Below are 24,556 nucleotides of genomic sequence, written 5' to 3'. Positions count from 1 at the left end.
TAAACAAAGCAAACACGGGGTTTCAGATAGCTTTGTGATCTTTGAGCTAGTAAAAAATAATTTAATGTGCAGTATAAGTTGAAACAGAAGGTATTTAAACACGAAATTAGCCGTGAATGCATATATATTGCACATTAATTTTATAAATTAAAAAAAAAACATAAGTATTTTTTTTTAATTGAATTTTTTTTTTTAAAGCTTACCGAGTTTTAGAAAAAAGTAACGATTTCATTCGATATTTCCGTTACAAATACTTGTACTTTTTCCCTAAAAAAGTAACGAAAGTACAAGTAAAAGAATATCTTTTAAAAAGTAACGAAGTACAAGTAAAAGTACGTACTTTTTACTTGTACCGGCGGTACAAGTAACGAAAGTAAAAGTACTGCCATATATGCTTACAAGTAAGTGAAATTCAAAAATACTATATCGCGATACATCGCTATATCGCGATGCAAAACTGACGATGCATCACGATATATAATTTCTAATATCGCCCAGTCCTACTCATAAAGGAAAACAATTCATTCTATTTTTAAAATTACTACATACCGAAGCTAAACTTTGAAAAAAAAATGAAAGTATTCAAGGAATATATGTTTTCTTTCGTTTCCAGGGAAATGTTCTTTCCCGTTCTATAACCTTCTTCAGAAAAACTTTGAGTAAAAATGCTTTATTTGTACTTTAATTAAAAATTATTAAAAATTAATATCAATAATACTCTTTACAGTTCTGTTTTGAATTTATGAACCAGAAAATCACATCAGTCAGTTTTTATATAGGAGGCTAGTAACTTAATCTCTACGGCGAGACGTATATGCATTTTCAGGGTGGAGACAACAAGGGTGTAAAAGCTAAAACTATTTTGTCATCTGTTTATTTGTAAACAAAGTAATAACAGATGAATTTATTTATTTCATTATTGATTTATTTATTTGAGAACAAAAATTACATCATTACAATTTGAGCTAACATTGTTTACATAAGTTAGAATTAAAGTCTGTCAAATTATACCACATTTAAACAAAAAGTTTTTTAAAGTTTTTTTCCACTTTGATTCTGTAGGCATTTCATGCAATGCAGTTATGACTCAGACGTCAATTCAATGCAATTATGACTCAGGACAGAAGTTAAAATATTGTATGCTCTAATTGATGTTTAAGGTGGGGTTCTCGAATCATTTAAGATTTAGTTTCAATATTATATCAAATATCAATAGCTACTATACATTATTCGATAATATAGTCAAAAATAAATTAATTGGATTGTGAGATCAAAAGTTATTAAAAGAGTACAAAAAGTTTTTGGTCCATGGTACACTTTTTCAAAATCCGAGCCTCTTGATGTGAGTTAATTTTTTCCTCGACGCTTCCTTAAACTCTTCCCTAGACAGAATCAGCAGAATTCCGGAAGATGAATATTATTTCATCGAATTTTCTTTAACGATGTTTATTTCAAAATTATAGGCTTAAAAGAACTGGTTATTTTACAGTCATTCCTAAGAATTTAAATTTTCTTCAATGTCCTTCGCTTAAATATTTTTACTTCAGCAAACTAAAATTTTTCCTTAAAAAATTACCAAGAAAAGTAAAAATTTACTTTTCAGACATTTAAACTACAACTTCAAAGTAACTAGTTTATTTTATGTACAAAAAAACAACAGTCTTCGTGTAAAAAAGTCTTTTAATTGCCATTTTTAAAGCTTTTCTGAAGAATATTTCGACTGGGAATATAGGCTGGTATGATTTCATAACATTCTACTTAAAAGACATTTTTTCTAACATGTACTAATATTATTTAATTTAGAGTCAGTCATTTCCATTTATTAACTAAGTTAACTTTCACTTCAAAAAAGGCAACTCATTCACTGTAATTCAGTGTTAAAACCTTTTGTTATGCGTAGTGGGAAATAGCCTTAAAATTCTTATGGTAAACAAAATTTCATGATATGAGGAGACAAAAATGTATATCTTACTCCCACTCGAAGTCACTACACTTGGCTTTGCATTTGGTCTTCCAAAAACAGTATTCAAAGTCCAACAGCCACTCAAAAAACCAGACTCAGTTGGTGTGGAAACACTTGACTTCTTGAAATATGACAAGCTGGAAAGAAAAAATAAATTCGTTGAAAAATATAAATGCTTATAACACATCGCATTTTAATATGCATTGAAATGCATATAATACATTCCATAATTCCAAAATGTGTATTCCATTAAAATTTATTAAATTTTCCAAATGGAATAGTTCAAAAAGGTAGCATTAAATTTTTGATTCTTTCTCTCTCTTTATTCATTTTTCTTCCTTTATTGAATTTTTTTTGCTTAAAATTGACTTATATGACCAATTGTCGTATATGACCAATATGACTCAGGTAGTAAGGAAAAAAATATTCCAGAGGAGGAAGTGTCACGCAATTATTTCAATGAAGGGCCCCCTCATCGAAGCATTTGCTTAATTTAAATCGGCACAACTATCAGAATTTAGAGTCATATTCTATTCCTATGGTTGAAGTTGATTCTCGATTCTTGTTAATAAAAGACAACATTTTACGACGATTGTCAGGAAATTAAGGTATGGATTCGCAGGTCTGATCTCATAACTTTGTGCATTAGCGGTGGAAAAAAATCGTGGGAAACATATTCTATTCCATATTGAAGTTGATTCTCGATTCTTGTTAATAAACGACAACATTTTACGACGATTGTCAGGAAATTAAGGTATGGATTCGCCGGTCTGATCTCCTAACTTTGTGCATTAGCGGTGGGAAACAATCGCAACACTCATTCCTGTTTAAAAGTCATTTCGAGGTTAAAGAGTAACTTGATGTAAAAATTGGATAGGCTTTCATAAGAACCACTCGAGTATTTTTTGTTTAGAATACCACCACGTTTTTAGAGAACTGTAATCCAAACTACACTCACTATACATTATAGTAACGTAAGCACAAATTAAACTTTTCCACCCTTTTTTCAAAATCATTTCGAAGCTAGGGTCTAACTTGCTCCAAAAATGGGATACACTATACTCAAGTACGTACTTCTTGTTTAGAATGCCCCATCATGTTGAGAATCATCCGTCAATTAAAACTCATTGTTATTATGGTATCAAAAAGTAGATTTTAGGTCAAACCTGTACATTGAGATTTACTGATTGTCAACCGCGACTTTTGAATGATAATTGCAGTATGAAAAAACATTTTTATTAAATTGCGCACACCATACATAAGTTTATGATATCAGTCGCAAAAGCATATTTTATCTAATTAAACATAAAATTTTTTCTCCGAGAATTTCGATTTTTGACTATCAAAATATGGGGCATATCCGCATTCTGAAAAATAGGAAGGGAATTTGAGACAGCCTTGAAGATGGTGTCACAAGTTAAAATTTATATTAAAGTTAAAAATGCAAAACCACTCTCCTGTCTAAAAAATTATGTAAAAAAATTAAAAAACATTTTAAAAAAATCTGAAATTCTCTGTCGTAGAACTCCGCCGCCTGTGAATGGAACCACCGTGCGTCAGATGTCTGCCGTTACTGTGAAACACTGCGGAAATTGTGACGTGCCATTCAAAACAAGAGTCGTGGAATGCTTTCTACAGGAGTTGCGCTCCTCCAAGACAATGCTTGTCCACATACGGCACGACGCACAACAGCTGCTTTGACGAAATTCGGCTGGGAGTTGTTTGATCATCCACCCTACAACTCTGGTATTGCTCTCAGCGATTTTCACGTTTTCTTGCACCTCAAGAAATTCCTGTCATCCGGTGAGCATTTTGGCAAGGAAGAGCTGAAGACATCTGCAACATGCTGGTTCCATTCACAGGCGGCAGAGTACTACAACAGAGGGATACAAAAGTTGATCCCACGATACGACAAGTGTCTCAAATCTGGTGGTGGCTATGCTGAAAAATAACTGAAACATTACTGTACTTGTTGCCAATAAATATGTTCCTGAAAGTATGATTTCTTATATATTTATATTTATACATAATTATTTTATATTGATACTTATATATTATATATATTATCTACATTTATTATGTATATAAATTTATATATTATATTTATATTTATATATTACTTATTATTTATATTTTAAGTATGAGTTATATATATTTATATAGAATTTTGTTTTGTTGAAACAAGTAAAGTTTAAAAAATTGCGTTATTTGCATGCATTTATATTTTTAACCAATGCAATTAATCTGTTGAATTTATTAGAAATATTTGTATTATTTTGAATGATATTATAATGAATGGTATTATAATGCTGAATTATCTGAGCTGTCTTACGAGGGTTGCAACTCAAGGGCTCAATCTTTAAATTTGCACCATAACCCGTCAATTTCGAAGAATAGTAATTGTACCGATAAGAAGCAGATTAAAATATAAGGAGCTGTCATGCATGCAGATCTATGTCCTCTAGGACTAAATAAATTTAAAAAAAAAAACAGTCACGTAAAGCCACTGTATATTATGAGCAAGTCTGGAAATTTATTTTACTAGATTTTGAACCAAGAGAAATAGGCAATGGAATGAAGTTTAAAGCAAAAGTGTCGTTTCAACCATCAATGGCCAGTTTCAACCAGGCATTTCGAAATGCTCTATTTTTTTAAAAAAGGGGTGTTTCTGGTTTTATAAAAAAATAATAGTAATTTTTAAAAATGAGTTTAAATACTGAGTTTTAATTTTTTCTACACTGTATGCGAACTAAATGCTGCTGGAAAAGGATGATAGCTTAAAAAAACACCCAATGAAAGTTTAAAAATTGCTGAAGGAAGCTAGATTTTAATTGTTGTTCCCCTTTGAAGCTTCTAAAGTACAAACGTTCTTGCACACAGACAAATTTTATATATGAAGAAGTATAAAGCGAATTTAAGGGGCGTTTATTAATTAACAACCAGTATCTATTTAACAGAATTTAAACTTCAATGCCTAGAACTATCTTCGTGCTTTCTTGTTACATCACAACATAAAAACTTACTCACAATCCTCGGGATGTTTACCATGGACAACGAATGAACAGCCACGTATTACATCATTTAAATCCTGAATATACTCTAGACGTTCATTGGGTGGAAATGTAGCTATGTCATTATATCCAGAAGGAGGTAGGACCTATATAAAATAAATGGTTTTCTGTATTGAGTAAAATATAACCCAAGTTTTATACCTCCTCTGGAATTCTGGAAACACTTCTGCGAACATTATATATATATATATATATTTATTTACACATATATATATATATATATATATCACACTATTGTATTAATATATTTTGCTTTGGCTATATTGATACAATATCAGTAAGCACTCTTTTTTGCGGATATAATCGTGTGGGCTGATGAAAAGATTATATCCTCTATTTTCCGGGCTTTTTTTAAAAAATTTCATCCTTTTTTTTAAAAAATTTTTTTAAATCAGATGTTTTTTATTTTCTTCATTATTATTTCCTCCCCCCTTTTGTATATATCTATAATTTTCCTTTGTTTTATCTTCATTTTGTTTTATCTTCACNTCTACGTAGTAAGCCCTCTCCTTTTTAGACAAAATTGTATTTATTTAATTGGTTAGAGAGCATCAGATTCCAACAATATTCAGAATACTTCACTCTCAATAGATGAGGTTCTCATGAAAATGCTCTGATTATTATTTTAATTATTTCTTAATCACATGTTACCGAGAAAAAAATTATATTTATTTAAATTGATTATCCTCGTTGAGATCACACTATTCCTTACAGTCTTAAGGAGAAAAAACTTTTATGGTATTAATTTGCAAAAATAAAAGCTTTTGAGCTTCGGAATTTATTTCAAATAGATTTTAATTTATAATTAATAAAATAATGATTTAAGCGTGTGCTTGAAGGAAATTATAGTGATATTGTGTAAACCATGCAGTCTCCGAGTAAGGTTTAAAAAAATTCGCATCTTTAATAAAATATTTACTGTTTAAGTAATGCACCACCTGTCCCAAATCAAATTAATTGCCATTTTATTATCGAAAATCACAATAACAAATTGATGAAATGAAAGACCCGATGCCTAAAAACAAGGTTTGGGCGATAAATGAAAGTCGGAAGCGAAATCAAATGCAATGATTTCATGCAATCCTGCTGTAGAATTGCATGATGTCAATCGAAAACAGTATTTATAATTACAAACCATTTTATCTATCAAAGTGCCATTTTCGCAAATTCGGTCTAAGCAATTACATTCAGCTGGATTTCGATATTCGTCCCGTAATGGCTTGCACCAGTCTGGTTTAATCTCCTCACATATTTTCGATACATTTGATCTGCAAAGTGGAATGACAGAGTTTTTTAATTTCACACTAATTTATTTAAAAACAAAATTATTGAGAAAAATATCATAGCTTAAATGAAAAAAATTACTCTGATTCATTTTAAATGGAAATCTTCCGTTATTTTGCTTCAAGAAACACACTTTGCTCGCTCTATTACTTTTCAGAAATTCTGTGTTTTCGATATATTTGTAAACAAATTGTATTGCAAACGAAATATATTGCATATTGCATGGTACTATAATCCAATATTAAAATCGAAATTTGTGTTGAGAAATAATATGAAGCTTGATTTTATCTTATATAAAAATAACTGCAGAAAATGTCGCAAGCCTAGCTTAAAGATTCATAAAAAAAAAGGAAATTTTCAGAAAGACAAATTTTTTTTACTTGCGCTTTCTCACCATAACTTCAGAAATATTTAATGAAATTAAAATACATTTTGTAGTAATTTATAATTAATAACAAAAAATTTAATTTTAAAACTTGAAAAAATTCGTTAAATTTGAGAATTAATGTGAAGATAGACTTTATGTTAAATTAAAAATGTTGAGAATTCCTTTCAATAAAAATTCCGCTCTAAACAATTTGACAAGCTCCAGGAGTGATGAAAAACAACGAATGATATTAAAGATTGGCAAACAACACAAAGATTTATTTTATTAGTTATTATGCGTCATTATTCGACAGGCTACAATGACGTAAAAAGGAATCTCGGCTGCACATGGAGGTATTTTTCTCTCTCCAAAGTGAGTATATAAGTGCATATTTTTATATCGTAGAATATCTCCTAGACATTCCCTTTTTAAATATCTCCTCTAGATTCAGAGGGAGCTTGCATGCGTTTTTCGAGATAATGCTTAATGACAACTTTTTATCCTCTTGATGTCTTTTATCCCACCCCCTGAATTTATCAGTTATTGGGATCCAGAGTATTGTATAGTTGAGTAGAATTTTATTGAAAACTTTTTCATGAAACATTTTTCCTCTACGCTCATAATTTTTATTGAAAATTATAGGATAAATAAGTATGATTTGGTAATGAAAGAGTCTTAAGATACTTACCCATCAAAATTACAAATAGTGATTGAAGGTAACTCTGTCTCTTTACTGTTAGTTATTTGTATATCAACAACAGTTTCATACTTCCAAAACAGTTTCAGGAATTCAGAGGATTGATAAGTATATCCCGCTAAACAAGACAGAAATGCCAATAGAAGAGCGTATTTCTTGGTTTTACTCTCAGCCATAAGAATCTGTGGAACGCCACTCAACATCGAATCCCGAAAGGCATTCGTCAAATAATCGGACCAAGATTTGTTTTCTCTATTTTCAACATTCCTGAAAGGAAATGGAGTCAAAAATATATGATTGTTAACAACAAAAAGGTTTTAAGATCAAAATTATAATAAAGACAGAATTTTTTTGAATAAAAAAAATAATAATAAAGGCTTTGTATTACGAGAGTTTGTGCTATAAAATATCTGACAGTTAAATACTTTTTATGCATTTATGTATTCTTTCTCTTATTGACGTTCAGAGTGTTTCTTCATGAACATGTAAATGTATAGGTTTAGAATCATTAAAAAAAAACAAATATTATATGAACGTTAGATTGATTGAATGCAGGGTTTAATAGCACAAAGTCCAAATAAGGACATGCTGCATACGTACGTTAGAAGATTTAAATTGCTTAATTAAGACAGAGAAAAAACAATTGCTTTTCGAAAAATGCTAAGCAAATATTAAAAGCAAACATCAAAAAACACCTTATTAGTTTCATAGCTACTGTTCTTCAGTTTCATCATAAAACAAAAATGGTTTTAAATAATTGAAATCTTTGATTTGCTCTCAATGGTCTCATCAGTGGCTAGTGCAAATAGAAAACGATTTTGTTTTATTTCTTAGAAAATGCATTATTTAGTGAATCATTGTGGGTATAATTTAGCTGATTTCGTGCTTGTTAGAATGTTCGGAAAGATATATTAAAGTTTCCATTGCAGAATATCTGATAGGAAGATTGTTACTGATTTGCTGGTCTTTTAGCACTGTGAGTTGCATATTAGTAGCATTAGTAATAGGAATAATCATGCGCATTAGTCTTAACAGGGAATATTTTGATATGCTGGCTGCCAATATAAAAACTCTTTGGTGGTTCAACATAAAAGGGATTTTCTTCAATTTTCCCAAAGTATTTTTTTTTTCAGTTGAAGCAAGTAAAACTAAATTTTATCATTTGCGAAACAATGTATTTTTTATAATTGTTAATTTTTTATGTATTAGAAAGGATAATGATGACTTCTCTTTTTAACTATTAATAATGTATTCAAAAAATACCATTTAAGAGAAATAGAGCATAAAGCGTTTGAACATATTGATCAATACCTTTTGGTGTTGGTGTTTTGTGGAGGATTAAAGTTTCAAGTCTGCAAATAAAAAAAAAATCATAAAAAAACAAGCTTTCAACTTGATAGTTTGTTCATTGACTTGACGAATGTTGCCTATACGCCCCATTTTATTTCTTAAATAAAAAATAATTTTTTCAAAAACGGAATTTTTTGTACGTCTTAATAAATGTACTGTAAGCATATATCAAGGAAAATATTCCTCATTTTATAAAGTTCATTTGCTTGGCCTAAAAATGGTTAAGATAAGTGAGTTTATTAAGAGGGGAGAAAATGATTTCCAATGTATTCAAAATCTTAGCAATTCAGGAACTGGTTATCGGTTAATAAAGTAAAACTATCAAAATGCTTAAGCTCAATTCGGAGAGCTTGATGGATTACGAGATTATAGGTGGAATCAATAATATTAAAAAGACGGTCTGCAGCGTTATTTTAAGGTAAAGCATTTGATTTGACTCTGAGGAAGGTTTTTGTATGGAGGTCGCATAAGTATCAATTTATGTACATTTATTCACATTGCACAAATTATTACCCTCTCCTTTTTTGAATTTAATAGCTTTTTAAAATCTTTGATTTTTATAAACTTAAAAGTCTTACTTGTTTCGTGCTTGATGACTTATGCTGAGTACTCTGGTCTTTTTAATAGTAAAGTTTTGAAAAGGAAATTTTAGCAAAGCAAACGCCGTACTCAAGAAATCGAAAACTGCAACTAATGATATACCCAGCCACATACCCACATAGCCTCCAATGTTACCAAAATGTTCAATGCTCTAAAATAAAAATAAATAATATTAAACACAACTATTGATAATTATACCTTTTTAACTGATTAATGCCTAAATTGTTACTTTTTAGGAAATCCAGATAGTATTAAAAATATTCTTATGATAATCGTGAAAAATAGCAATTTTGAAAAATAGTCAGATAGAAAACTATAGGGACAAATTTGGAGACCATTGATTCAACATAGAAATATATACTTTCCAAATAAAAATTAATTGAACATTTTTGATTATATTTAAAACTAGAAATTTTTATTTACGCTATTAAATATTTTTCAAGAAAGTGACCCAAAAATGATATTGTATTATATTATATTATATTATATTAAATTANTATTATATTTGCGCGAATTATGTCAAACCGAAAGAAGAAACGTTAATCAAACACGGATTCAGCAAGCAGCCTACTGTTATACTTAGAAAGAAAAAAAACGCGTGAACCATATTTCTATTAGACTATAGTATGAATACTATGATATCTACACTTGTTATTTATGAAAAAGTAGAATATTTACTGCTTTGAAACTAAACGATGAACCTATTTTGAGCTTCATTCCAGACCTTTTTAGCGACAAACATCGTGAATGCAATATTCTCCGATTGCGAAATAAAATTTGCTAAAAATTAAAAATGATTATGAAATATTCAAGTAAAAACTCACTTCAAATTTAGGACTAGTGTCATATGTGGTTATTTCCAAGCTGCTCAGGTCTATAGAAATTTTAATCCATTGTGAAAATCTTAAAAATAAATAAATAAATGAAATTTAAAATAGTTAAATTTAAGAATCTATTGCTTAATATTCTTAGGTAATATAATTTTTCTTTTTAAGAAATCCGAGTAAGAAATTAATTTTTTATTAATAAAGGCATTTTAGAACTCTGACCAATTGCTATTATTATCTATCTATCTATATAAAAATGAATTTCTGTGTGTATGTCCTTATTAATATGTCTTATACCATACAACCGAAAGTTATAAAATTAAATATAATTGAACCGAAGTCGTTGGGGCTCAGGAGATAGAGCGGTTGCTTTCCTATTGAGCTGAACCGGGTTCTAACCCCTCCGATGACTGGCCGATACGAATTCAGAACATCGACCACAGTGTTGATATAAAATATCCTCAGTGGTAGATGGATCATGGGATAGAGACTCTTTGCCATTGGGCTAACTGGGGGTGGTTTGCGTGGTTTCCCGCTCCATGTAAAGTAAATGCGGGTAGGTTCCTTCAAAAAGTACTCGAATTAGAATGAAAAAAGTAGAAATTATTTTAAGCTTTTTATAAGTTTGGTGAATTTTTTTCGTTTTGTACACAATCGCTTAGTACTTATTAAAAAATATTCATTCCAGTTACATGATTTTTTCATACCGTACAAGGAATGGTAAGAACGGTAATAACAGGAAATGAAAAGTTTTATTATAAAATTTGATCCAGGTAAATGGATGTTTAAAAGGACGTTAAAGGACGAAATGTACCAGTCGCCATTAATACGTATATTACGCTTTCTAATAGAAAATAAACTCTATTGATTTCAAATTATCGATTTTTTACAGAATGTCTCTTAATCACTGGTATTTTTAAATATTATCTTTAGATTTCACGTCAGACGTAAAGTTTAAAAAATATATACAACTGTGCTTCTAAAAATGTTTTTGGAATAAACACGAACAGCCATCGAATCAATGTAGGAATTTAGACGGATTTGTGATGGATCAGTATAAAAATTTTTTTTAATGGTATATTCTCGAGAACCAACAAGAATTCCCATTAAACCATCATGGAATTGTATAGCTGGAACCATCATGAAGCATCACGGATCATCGAGAATTGTTGGTCCTTGAGAATCCATCTTCTCCTGATGGTTAACCATCATAGTATTAAAGTACCATTTTCTGTCATGGAATGATTAAAGTTTGCTGGCATATCAGAAACCATGAGCACGTAATGGAAAATGTTAGATGATGGTGTGACCATCAAATGATGTTGGACCATCACGAATAAACCATCAAAATGATTTTACGGAACCATCAAGAATCTTGACTTGGGTCAGTATATACCAAAAAAAACAACAGTTTCCGTCCGTGGAAGACTTGAAATGATATTAATTTTTTCTTGAAGGCTCAGAAAATTATTCGCAACATTGTGTGTTTTAGGTCGTACAGCGGTCGATATATTGACATTAGTGACTTTATTACGACTGGAGACACTTTCCCCCCTCTTTATTACTTGTTGGCGATGATTTTTCTCCTGACAAGGACATGCAGGAGATGAGTTACTGACTGTAAATGTTTGTTTCGATATAGACTCTCTTAATATTGATGTTTGGTTTTTATTGATTGTCTTCGAGTCTAGATATGACACGAAATCAAAATTGCTTTTCTTTCATGGCGCATTAAAAATCAGCGACCCTACAAACGTATTAAAAACTTCATAGTATCAAAACGTTTAGACTTCCATCCAGTTTTTTTTATTCAGACCATTGTCCGGTTGTCCCTAGCAACAATTGTTTAACCCAAATATGATTTTAAATAACATAATATTTTACAGTACTTAAAAAAAAAGTTTGTACATACTTACTTCACGAATTTCAGAAACATCCCTAGAAACTTCATAGAACACGTCACTACAAGAATTTAAAAAATAATACATATTTTTTTCCTTGTTGAATAATCCTTTAAATGAAAATAACATTATTATGGCTCTACTTATATCTACATGTTGTTGCTGTAGTTCATTTACGTCGCACTAGAGCTGCCCAATTGGCTATTGGCAACGGTCTGGGAGACATCCCTGATAATGATCCGAAGACATGCCATCACGATTTTGATCCTCTGCGGAGGAGATGGTACCACCGCTTCGGTAGCCCAACGACCTGCTCACTAAGTCAAGCACTTTACGGTAGAACAGTTTAACGAGAATCAATACTGCACACCCTCGGTCCCTACGCAGACTGATCCAAGTAGTCACCTACCCACACACTGACCTGCAGCCAGTGATGCTTGACTTCTGTGATCTGCTGGGAAACGTGTCATAACGATCAGTCCTCTGCGGGGCATATTTATATGTATAGTGAACAAATGAAAAAGATATAATCTTGAACAATTTTCGTTATTATGATCGGATTTTCACGTACTAAAGTTCAATCTCCTGGTTTCTGTGGGGTAAACGTAAACGTGCGGATAAACGTAGCTTCAATATTGAAACTATAAAGTTATTTTTTACTTAAAAATAAAAAATTTTAAACCAAATATTTTGAATTAAATTGAATATTTTTTCTTATAAGTTTTGTTATCACCGTTTCAGAACCTTAAGGACCTTACGAACTCTGTTTAGAAAGAGAGTATCGAGTCAGATACACGTAAAAAAATAAATATGACAATTGTAATTGATAGGAATTGAAGAACGTGCAGAATGTCCTTTTATGGTTTTAAATAAGTTTCCGTATGTATTGAAGCATCAGGACGCTATTTGCAAATCATCTTTATCTGAAAAAAAACCAAGTAACCTAAATATTTGGCAGATTGAGGCAATTTTGTGAAAAAAGAACTCTACATTATACAACATATTAATTCAACATGTTTTTTAAACATTACATATAGTTCAAAATTTTTTAAATGCCACTTAACATTCAGCAATTCCATCAGTTATAGAAAAAGGATATTTTTCAAATTAGATAAAACCTTGTGAATTATTATACAATCTATAATTCCTTAGGTACTTTATTTTTTTGTTTCTCTAAGCTTACCTAGAAGACTATAAAAGCTGTAAAAATGACTGTCCCTAAAATTTTGTATATAGTTAAAATTAATTAAATGTGGTACACCAGGAAAGAATGGAAAGAATAGAATGATATTTATTGGGCACATGTATTATAGTTGGAAGAACAAGTGAATAAATTTTCAGATATTTGGATGTATAGATCCTGAGAAATCAGTACTCAAAGCAGCCTCCTCTGTCAGCAATAACAGTAGTTAATCTTATGAGAATCCTGCCTAAGCGTAGCTTTACGGAAGCCTCGAAGATTGGGCAGAGCAACTGGCCCTAACACATCAGAAATGTAACGGCTGCTGTTCGAAGTGTAGGCAGTGCGAACAAGAGGTGAACGAGGTGTGTATCCAATGGTACCCCATACCATTACTCTAGATGATAGGACAGTATGACGATGTCGAATGCAAGCTGACAATGGGCATTCTCCACGATGTCGCCAAACACTATTGCAGCTACCATGATGCTGTATACACAGTCTGGATTCGTCTGAAAAGACGACGTCATGCTATTCCTGCGTCCAGGTTCGTTGTTGATTTCACCATTGGAGGCGCTACTGCCTGTGATGCAGCGTCAAGGGTAGCCGGAGACATGGTCGCCGTGCTGACAGTCTATGCTGCTGCAAACGTCGTCGAACTGTTTGAGCAGACACTTATTGTCTTGCAAATGACCCAATTTGTTGATTCAGGGTTCGTGACGTAGCTGCACTATCCCTTAAGGTAAGGTTCCTATACTATCAGAGCTGACCTATCAAGCAATATTGGAGCAAAAAAGTTCACAAGTTAACGTTATGTTAGTATTGTGCTTATGTTAGCTCTTTGGAGCAAAAACAGATGATGAGTCGGCCTGTCTAATTCAGGGGCTCTACCTTAAGGCTATGTGGATAACATGTCTGTCTTCCATTGTTAGTGATCGGGAGCCACTGAGAACTTGCACAGCGTTCCCTATGACTGTCATGAACCCATCTATTCCACAATCTGCTAACAGTCATAGGATCTCGACCAACGTGAGCAATAATACTTCGGTATGATAAACCGCAATCCCGGTAGATCATTTTCGACCTCGATCAAGCTCAGACACGTGCTCAGACACATTTTTTCTTCTTAAACGAGGCATAAGCCCCCTGTTCGCTGCCGCTCACCAACCCCGATGATTGATTCGCAATTATTGTCTTTTCTTGGCAGAAAACCGTTTTCTACTAAAGTTAAAATTATTCCCCTAACATATATGTACTAAAAGGAATTCTATTTGCTTACGCTTGTGCCTCTACTTCCCACGTCCAAATATTACTATCTATTAGTATTATAAACTTTCAGATCTCTTGATGAACAGAAGTGACTTTTCGAAGTAATAATTTCTTAAAATAACATTTATTTTCTTATAACATTACAATGTTCAAACAAATTTGATGAGTTCACAACCATAATTTAATACTTTCACTAATAATAGTAGTTCTGAAAAATAACTTTAAACTAGGGATACAAAAATATTTAAAAGAAAACAATTCGCGATCGCAACGCTCGAGTACGCCGTCTAGCGGGAGCCTGTAAATATCAGACATTAATTTATCACGTTTTCATTTAGTTCCATCAAAGTCATTGACTGAATCAGACGCCATTTTTTAGCAGCAAATAGGAAACAAAATTTCCCTAAGGAAAAGGCCGAAGAACTTGAAAAAAATCTCCAGAATATTAGTAAATCTTTCAGGAACAGAACACGCCAAACATTTGAAGAAAAATTCCTCAATAATTTTTAATTTCTATTATCAACAAACTTGCAACTGATGACTTCCGATTTCGGATACTGTTACAGATGTGTGTATTAAGGTAAAATGCATTTCTTCTGTCTTCAATTCATTACGAATTAAAGTGAAGTCAACATTGCTTTCGTCATTCCAGTGAATAAATATGAATTCAGAACATACAGAATTGTAATAGTTATAGCATATTCTTCTTCGTTATAGAATAGTATATATTTCTGTATCCATATAATTCGGAAAACAACAATAAAAAATTATCCAAGTTACTTGAAATAGTGCCATTTGTGCTGATTCTTAATTAATTTAAATCGTTTTCTTGGTAAGTTTTTTTTAATTTTGAAAGAATAAGTTCAACTAGAATTCAGCTATTCTGTTTTTAGCTACATATTCAAATTCATATCAATTATAAAATTTTGCTGTGTAGTATGTTATCTAAAAGTAATGAAGGTATAAACTATGTATCTATTATTTGAGAATAAAGTTTTCAAACAAGGAACTTATCATTTTGGAATTCTCCGGGAATCATAAATCAGGTAAGTGCAATGATTTTTACAATAAAAAATTTGCTTGTAAATATTTTTTTTTCATTTGATGATGGTTCTCTACAGAATGGTTTTTTACGTCTGATTAAGAACTATAAGAATAATAAAAAAAGAAACAATATGAAAGTTTTTATTTCAATGTTAAGAATTCTTAAAATCGTTTTTTTTATCCTAAGAATTCTTTATTTTCCGTTTTTTAGTTTATAATTTTTTGATAAAAATTGTTCTCAAAATACTTTTTTTGAAAAATTAAATGGTATAACATTATGTGTTTATGTATACTTCTTGTATATTCCAATGTTTGAAGTAATATGATTCAGAAAAGTATGGAATAAAAATTCGGTACTTACGTATTAACGCCACCGCCGCTACAGATTTGGCGGTTTTTAAGTGCCGCCAATCTACACTTAAAATTTTTGCGACAATTCATAAAATAAAACACTTTATTTAAAATCAAAATAGTCAATCGGATTTCGGTGGAAAATGAGCCGATATAGAGTTTAGCATAGATTCAAAACAATCATATCGCCATATGAACTCTGATAAATAAGATTCCAAATGAAATAACATTTCCAAAACGTACGTTTACCAAGATAAAGTTTTATGTTGTGGGAATTGGTACATTTTCGTTTTTTCGGTAAAATATTTCCCTCCTGAAAAAATAAAATTGCATCTTGTTTTGTTTTTGGCAAATCCCAAAGACGAATTTTCGTAGCACTAAAAATGGCGACAAAAAAGAATTGTTTTTTTTTTTTTGTTTCGTCAGCATTCTTTATTTTACGTTTCTTAGTTTCTAAATAATGATTTTTATTGAAACTTGAAATTTTTTGATAAAAATTGTTGTCAAAAAACTTTGTTTACAAAATTAAATTTCATAAAATTATGAGGCTTATGTATACTTTTTGTTCATTTTAATTTTTGAAGTAATATGATTCTTAAAACTATAGAATGTAAAGTTTAAATGGGCCTTTCATGTTATATCATTAAATTTAGTAATACTATTTCTCGGGCATTAGGTTTTAACTCTTATAAGAATATACATATTTTTTTCTGTTAATGTACAAATATTTTTCCGATGTGTTTTGGATATTCCTTCTCTAATAAAAAGAGATACCATTTTGTTTTCGTTTGCATAAGAAAGAATATCAAGCATTTTTCTTTTTTAAATTTAATTAGCCACAATAAAGAAGGAACGTTGCAATGCTACGTGCTACATTAATGACGTCTCTAGAGTAACTGAATGACTGTTCATATAGAAATCGCAGGTATTAGTCTCATACAACAACGCCCCCTATAGTTCGTTGCGATCGCGAATACCGTTTCGACTTTTCTTAGTTTTATGCTGATGACAACCAAAACAATATTGAAATGAATTAGGCAAAACTGGATCCTATCTCACGATTTTTAGGCCAATAGAAATGCACGGACAAGAATGGAAAACTGTGATACCATCATTGGACATAATCAAAATAAAATAAAAATCGCCACTCTGCTTTACCTGGTCAGTTTAGTCGTAACATTTTAGCAAGCAGCATTATTAAAAATTGTTACCTTTTCACACACATGCGTTTTCTATTTTAATTGGCTGTTTTGTGCGTTACTAACCGCAAGTCTTCTGTGATTGGCTATTTGTTACCATTTCACTCTCTTCTTATATTATATTATTTATGTAATTATTATTATATATGTCTTGTATGTAAAAATCTGTTCATTAAAGCGAAAGTTATTCAGGGTGATATCTTTTTCATTTTGTGCACTGTACAAATTATGTCATGATTCTTTAAAGACGGCTGAAAGCTGACGTGAAATAACGCTTTTAATTTGTGAATAATATGCCATTTTCATGACTGCTGTGCGTTTCAACAATTGTTTATGACTTTTAAGCCTATTTATAGCTAATATCATGTTTTCAGACTCTCTATAACAGAAGAGAACACAATCTCCAAACCTTAATTTCATGTATTAATGGGAAGAGATAAACGTCTCATAGAAAGACATCAATATTCACAATATATGTCTTTTAATCCGAATGGGACAAACAGAATGGGATCAAATTCTATCTGCGCGCAATGATAATTTTATCAAGATCAATTTGTGCTGGTGTAATTGCTGCAAAAGACATGAATTAAAGTACTATCAGTATCATATAGTTTTTCTGTTGTTATGTAAACCTTTCAACGGAGACATTTGAACACAAAACTATAGCAATTTTTTTGCGTTCACAACTCTAAGTGAATATTTTTCACTCACTTAAACCATCAGAGGCTAGTAAATGATTAAAAAATTATACTGCTCAGAGACTTTTGAGAGCCCTAGATAAATATTCATGTTTTTAACTACATACTCACAAATTAAACACTCTTTCTATCATATAAACAATTGAAAAATTAGCTTTCGAATTTAAAACTTACAAGCAGGCCGGTCCACAGTTTTTAATATGACACTCAGAAATTTCCTGTGACATTTCTGGTGTTATCGTCTCTGAAATGAAAAAAAACAAACTTTTTCATTATATCCAACAATTACATTTTAATTTTTATCAAAAATGACTTTTAACAGTATTCACTGGCACTGATACGAAAGTATAGTTTAAAAATGAAACCCTGTATTTCTGATAAACATAGGGTGTTTCGGGGCACATTTAAAAATGTAAAAACAATAAAGTTAATGGCATCTAATATTGAATTCTATTGTAGAGAGTCCTGGTTTATAAACTAGATATTTATTACTTATGCAACATACTTTTCAATTTAATGTTCATTACTAACTGCTCTATTAACGTATCAACGTATCGATTTTTTAGACATCAGTTATTTTTTAGAAACTTTTTCGATTAGTTATAGCAAGAACCGCTCGATATGGCAATCACTGACATATCAGATGACTGCAAACTATGTATTGATGTAAAGACTCTTTCCGGTCATATTCGAAGAAGCATTTAATTTCTTCTGAAACAACGAAAGTCAGAGCTTTGTATTCCTCTAATGTGTTCACAGGCTCACACTAACTAAACAAATGTCCCACTGATAGAGATGTGATAAAACAATGGTTTTACAATGGTACACCTGTTTCTTGGGTATTTTACATCAATGTGCTTTCGTACATGAATCACATAATGTGCAGTGACATCTTCATGCATGAATCACATGCCACGCTGCACTGGTGCCGTAGTAGCAATTCAAGGGTCTGTTGCTGAAAAATAAAGTTCGTTGCTACTATCTGGAAGCAAGTTCACCCTCCATAGCATAAAAACACTTAATTCAATTAGGACACATGTAACCTTCTACTTGCTTCTCCTCAAAATTAAAAGTCTGCATGCGTTTTTCAAGAGTTTACTCCTCTGTTTCAATGTAAGTTTTCTTACTATTGATCTCTTTTGTACCCTCTCTGAACTTGCTGCTCGAGTTATGAAAGACTCTCCATGTGTTGGTATTTTTTGGGATTACTCTAGAAAAAAGCTTGAAAAATTAATCAAAGTATAAAATTTCTATGTTTTTCTACTTTTTTGGTTGCTTTCGGAAACTGCACAATGGCGTACAATGTTTTCTCCAAACCACATTGCAAAAGACTTAATTGATTTGTGTGGTTTAGTTTCATAAGTAAAACATACTCACGTTTAAGGTTGAATCCTCTTTTGTTTTGTGATAGTCCATAGGCAGTCAAAGTAATATTTGTATAGCATTCCTGAATGCACTCCTAAAGTTTAAATGAAAGGCAAAAAGATTACTTTCTAAACAACCTAGAAATTGTTTAAGTAATATAAAAAACAAGGGAAATTTTTTTTTCTTTTTGTTTTATTTTCTTTCCCATTTTTCAATCCCCTCAGACCCATTTTTTTAAAAATAGTTTTTAAAAACTCTTTTTGCGCTCAAAGAATAATTTGTTGACATCAATTTCCTTCAAATTTTTTTTTCTCACTATTGTTGTTGTCACTACAAAAAACAAGAGATTTGTTAAAATTATGATCATTTTTGCTTTGATATCTCACTTAACAGAATTTTTTTTTTGTTGTACATGCTCTTCCATGCATCGCAGTCAAAGGCAGGCGGTATATCATTTGGGTGTCCCAATTTTGACGTTTTCGATGTACTTTTGAATTTTAAAATAGCTAATGCCTGAAAAGTTTTGTTTCAGTTTCCTGAATAAGAAACAGGAAAATTAATTTGAACAATTCGTAAATATCAAACTCTCACTTTGAGTTTTTAACTTTTTAAAATTTTCGACAGAATATTGCATATATTTTTCTGAAAACATCGTTCTTTTAAATATCTTAGCTCCATAAAAATTTTGCCTTGAGACTCTCTATTCTGAATAAAAAAAAATCGTGGTTATTACAAATCGTGGTTGAAGAAAATCGCGGTTATTTAAACAATCCGCATACTCTTGTTAGAAAATAGTTTTTTTTTTTAAAAAAAAGAAAGATGGTTGACTTATTCCATTTCGTACTGTTGTCAGAGATAAATCTAAATTATCTAATAGAGCTAAATTAAAGTTTTTACATTTTAAATATGTGCAGAATTAATCAAGTATTTTTAATATGTATATGCTTTTAATATTATCCATTTAATTGCCAGCTTTAAATATACATTTCAAAGTTTCATGAAGTAATTGGTTTAATATTAAAGTTTGTTTTGCCATTTTTCGGAATTGGATTTTAATTCTACTGAAACAGTATCTTTTATTCCTGACCGCAAACTCTTTCAAAAACTCCTGTTACCACTTTTTTGTTTCATTTGCCCGTGTGTGCTATGAAAAGGAAGGAGTAGTATGCGAATTTGCAAACTTTCAAATCCAGACTTTTAAAAAATAAAAAAGTCTTTCGCTCAAAAAAAAAAATATTTTGTGAAAGAGAATAATAAAATGATGTTTTAAGCATTTTATCAATTTCTCGAGAATGATACATTATCATCACTGGTTATTCTGCGGAAAGTTTAAAAATTAGCTCCCATTAAAAATTAGCTTTAGAAAGTTTAAAAATTAGCTCTCCACTTGCATCAGAAAGGTTCTGGGTTCGAATCCCGGTCAAGGCATGGATGTTTCTTTCTCTCTCTATGTCCTTTCTTCTTTGTGTGTGTGAATGTGACCCGCCCTATAAACGGGTTTGTGGTTGCGTGAATGGTGTGGCAAAAGTCGAATCCTTGGCCATAGATGACGCCACTGAAAAACAAGAACAATCGCACCCCCTCTGCCTAAACAGGCATACGACAAACAAAAAAAATTACAACCTTTAAAAGTTGTAATTAACTATTTCTGAGACATTCTCTGACAGACTAATGTTTGTCTGACGTTTTCTATATTTAGAACATTATTGGTAGAAATAGAAAATAATCTAGAAAATAAGAGATAATTCAGTGTCGGAAACAATTAGCCGTTAAATTGGACGACAACACTCATGAAAGTTAACAAATGTATTTCATTTGCTAGTTTTTTTCTACTATTTTTACTTCCAAATCGTAATGCGATTAGGTATATAAAGTTGAAAAAATTATTGTTGTTGTTATTTATGAAACTTTATAACCGTCGTTAAAAAGCTGACCCAATTTTGGGTTTACGACTGCTAATGTCCAACTCCTTAGCCTTGTAATTTTGAACCCAATCAAGAAGACAAGGAAATTCTTGGACCAAGTATCGGGAAAAATTTTGCTTCTGTTTAGGACGTTTTGTAAAAAATTGAATCACTTTGCTTTACATGGAGAGGAAAAGCTCCCATGGTTAACTTGAAGGTCAGGGAACTCTCACCCATTTCCGGTTCAAAACGTAGGATATTTTACTTTAGCGCTGTGGGTGGTGCAAACCGGTTGCAGAATTAATGTCGGCCAACCATGGCTGGGATTTGAACCCAGTTCAAATCATTAACGCTCTTATCGCTTATGCCATTCACTTATGTAACTTTTTTTTTTTATTTCATAACCGTCATTGAACAGCTGACTCAATTTTGGGTTCAGGACTACTAATGTTCAATTTCGTAGCCTTGTAATTTTGAACCAATCTAGAAGACAAGGGAAATCCTGGATGAATACCCCAAGAGGCATTATTTTCTATAGAAACGTGGAGGACTTTGTGACTCGACAGATTGAATACGCATAATTCACCATTTACTACACGGGGAGTCTTCGGCTGGCGAGAATCAAACCTAGTGCCCTACCAACCAGGCTATCCTGGCCCTACTTACGTAACTTTTTTAACAGCAGACCCAATTTTTGGGTATAAGACTACTAATGTTCAACTCCGTAGCCTTGTAATTTTAAACCTAATCCAGAAGACAAGGCAACTCCTGGATCAAGTATTGGGAGGTATTTGCCTTCACGCTGGACTTTTTTGATGGAACTAACCCGATTTTGAGTTATATGGAGAGGAAGATCACGAGACCCACCCACAGTTAGTCTGATGGCAATGGGATTCCAACCCATGATCCGTCCACCACCGAGGACATTTCATGTCAGCACTGTGTTTGGTACAAACCGGATGCGGATTCGCATCTATCAGCAATCGTTGGGATTCAAACCCGGTTCTCCTCATTGGAAAGCGAGCAGTCTATCACCTGAGCCATCGTGACTCTACTTATGTAACATTTTTTATAACTGCCATTGAACAGCCGATCCAATTTTTGAGCAAGTTTGCTTGAAATCAAGGGAATTTTTAAGGCAGAGAGAATGCGTTTCTTGTTTTTGCAGCGGTACCATCTATGGCCAAGAAAACACACACAACAACTAGTTTTACAAAGAAGATCCAATCACTCTCCATTCATTCATCTACAGATCGTATTTTTGATATGAAACAGAGAATGATCCATCTCCGGGTCCTTATCCCCTATGTGCTGATTTGTTATAGGAATTAGGAGGCAGATTTAACGTGCACCAGTCACCACTTAATAGACGGGGATTCTTTTGGCGGCGGGATTCAAAATCGCGTTCTCATGAACCAGAACATCATACTAACCAGGCTATCCCGCCTGCAAAAAAGTAATGAATAGTGATAAGGGTGAAAACTGATTCGAATCTTAATAACGAAGCTTTCTAGAATACCAAACCTGTTCCCTCACATCTTAAACATATACACCGGTAGTTTTCAAAGATTCGTTAAGGTGCAAGAAAGCTTATTGTTTACAATTGGTTATCCATAATAATAAAAATATAGCATTATTGAACAGGAAGTAAAGAAGTGATTCTTACTCTTTCATTTGTAGGTCCATGACCTCCTCTTGCTTTCCATTTTTCTGAATAATCAATGCAGTTTGTGTCGTATGGATAAGGAAGCAGATTCTTTTTGATCTAAATATTTGTTAATTATTCGCAACAGTGCAGTATAAAAAACGTATAACAATTGTGAACTTTGTGATTAAAGCACATTTTCACTATCGTTATTACATGATTTTAAGGTATTGAGTCTTTTTATCAGTGGGACTGTTTAAAGGGGTATGTTTAGCTCTGCAATTATTCAATTATTTTATACTGAATCGAATAAAACGAGTCCCCAAACGTTGTGACTAATAGCTAAGAAGTAATCGAGATTTTATTTGCAGACATTGTAAATTTTTTCGTATACAGATTTACGCGTTTGAGATTGTTCAGCAGGCAAGTGATGTTATTTATCCTATTTTTTTTATATGCTAAACCTAATGAGACCAAAATAAATTCCAAAGACAAGTTAGTTTAAACATCTTTGAAAGTTTTTCATCGGACAAACTGCAGTTTTGTATTTATACCTATAATTGCACATCTGACATTGTTGTATAAACATATTGCTCACTCATGACCAAGCACCTTACTCTCTTTTAAACGGCCATGTAGTTTTGCTTCTAGTCAGACAACGTGGATAGCGTCGAAATAGATACTTTCTCTCTTTTCAAATTTCCACTCACAACAACGTCGGGTCTTTCAGATACGTACACATTGCTTCATATGCACGGCAATAGTTTTTTCGACTTGTGGAACTCACGACTCCCCCCCCCCCCNTCAGCTTTCCACCAGCGGTGTGAGTGATTACTTTATAAATAGATGAGGAATTGGTTTCTTGGTATTTCTTTATGTTGATTTTAAAAAGTCCAAAATTAAAACGAACTTTATAATATATAACACTAATGAGTATATTATTAAAAAATCTAATAAAATTTTTTTGCGTTGGCAACATAGAACTGAAACCTGAAATAACACGTGACTGCATATAGAAGCATGATCGCTAAAAAACACATGATTACAAATTTTTGGATGATATTTTTTTTCGCGTGACCATTGAGTTATTGAAACAATTCATAGAGCTAAGAGTTCAGCAGAAATAAAAGTTTAAAAGCTAGCAATTCATAAACTCTGATTCTCAAAACTTAGAGAATTTGTATTATTTGAATTTTCTGGTAAAACTGAGCGAAATATAAAAGGTATGTTTAGACTTAGAGGTTAAGCAGCTCCGAGGAACAAGGTACATAATCCAGAGCTCTCCTGTACCCAAACCCTAGATTATGATTAGCGGAGAAGCTTTAAAGCTGAAAAAAAAGTTCAACAAATACATGACAAGAATATCCTTCAGCTCCCAGACCCTAAGATAATGTTGTCCCAAATACTCAAATCTTTGAGCAGAATAGACCTCACACTCATAAAGAATACGTTGAAGTCTCCTCCTCAAGATGACAAACACCACAGTCTCCGAATTCATGAATGCGGCATTTCTAGAAGTAGCTTGATGGTGCTCTGAATCTGGCTTATCAGTAAACGCTTCTAAGGTAAGTCTTTTGGCCGGTTACCTGGAGAAAGCTCTTTGTGTTATGCATTACCTTGATCATACTTTAGAACTCACTGAGAAAGTCAAGTTTCTCGGGGATTTCTTTGACTCCAAACTTTACCAGTTTAACTAATGTGTCAGCGGGACCAAAGAATATTTTAGTCTTGCAGAAATGCTATTGGTAAAACTTGGGGCTTATGCATTTGAAAGTTTACTGGATTTACTGAAGGATCATTAGTCATATTGCCATATATGGCGCCATTTGCGCTCTAAAGTT

General features: G+C 31.9%; 1 protein-coding gene and 1 long non-coding RNA gene across 2 annotated transcripts in view; both read right to left on the bottom strand.

Annotated features, from left to right (window-relative positions):
- Window positions 1–13,633, bottom strand: part of LOC122270540 (FMRFamide-activated amiloride-sensitive sodium channel-like) — a 119,001-nt gene extending 105,368 nt beyond the window's left edge. Inside the window, exons 1-7 of the mRNA XM_071184480.1 lie at window positions 13,507–13,633; window positions 12,076–12,170; window positions 9,311–9,483; window positions 7,374–7,649; window positions 6,170–6,302; window positions 4,987–5,120; window positions 1,973–2,100 (exon numbers count right to left, since the gene is read on the bottom strand). Coding sequence (XP_071040581.1) covers window positions 1,973–2,100; window positions 4,987–5,120; window positions 6,170–6,302; window positions 7,374–7,649; window positions 9,311–9,483; window positions 12,076–12,170; window positions 13,507–13,633 — 1,066 coding nt within the window. The remainder of the gene's footprint in view (window positions 1–1,972; window positions 2,101–4,986; window positions 5,121–6,169; window positions 6,303–7,373; window positions 7,650–9,310; window positions 9,484–12,075; window positions 12,171–13,506) is intronic.
- A 4,342-nt stretch (window positions 13,634–17,975) lies between these two features.
- LOC139426299 (uncharacterized) lies at window positions 17,976–22,830 on the bottom strand. The gene is made up of 3 exons (XR_011637522.1): window positions 22,737–22,830; window positions 19,179–19,260; window positions 17,976–18,045 (listed from the first exon to the last, which is right to left on the bottom strand). It is a non-coding gene; the product is annotated as an uncharacterized lncRNA (long non-coding RNA).
- Window positions 22,831–24,556: the final 1,726 nt, after the last annotated feature.

The sequence above is a fragment of the Parasteatoda tepidariorum genome, chromosome 8 (genome assembly GCF_043381705.1).
Source record: "Parasteatoda tepidariorum isolate YZ-2023 chromosome 8, CAS_Ptep_4.0, whole genome shotgun sequence".
NCBI lineage: Eukaryota > Metazoa > Arthropoda > Arachnida > Araneae > Theridiidae > Parasteatoda > Parasteatoda tepidariorum.
Note: the sequence above shows the minus strand (reverse complement) of the source record. Positions and strands in the feature narration are given on the sequence as shown.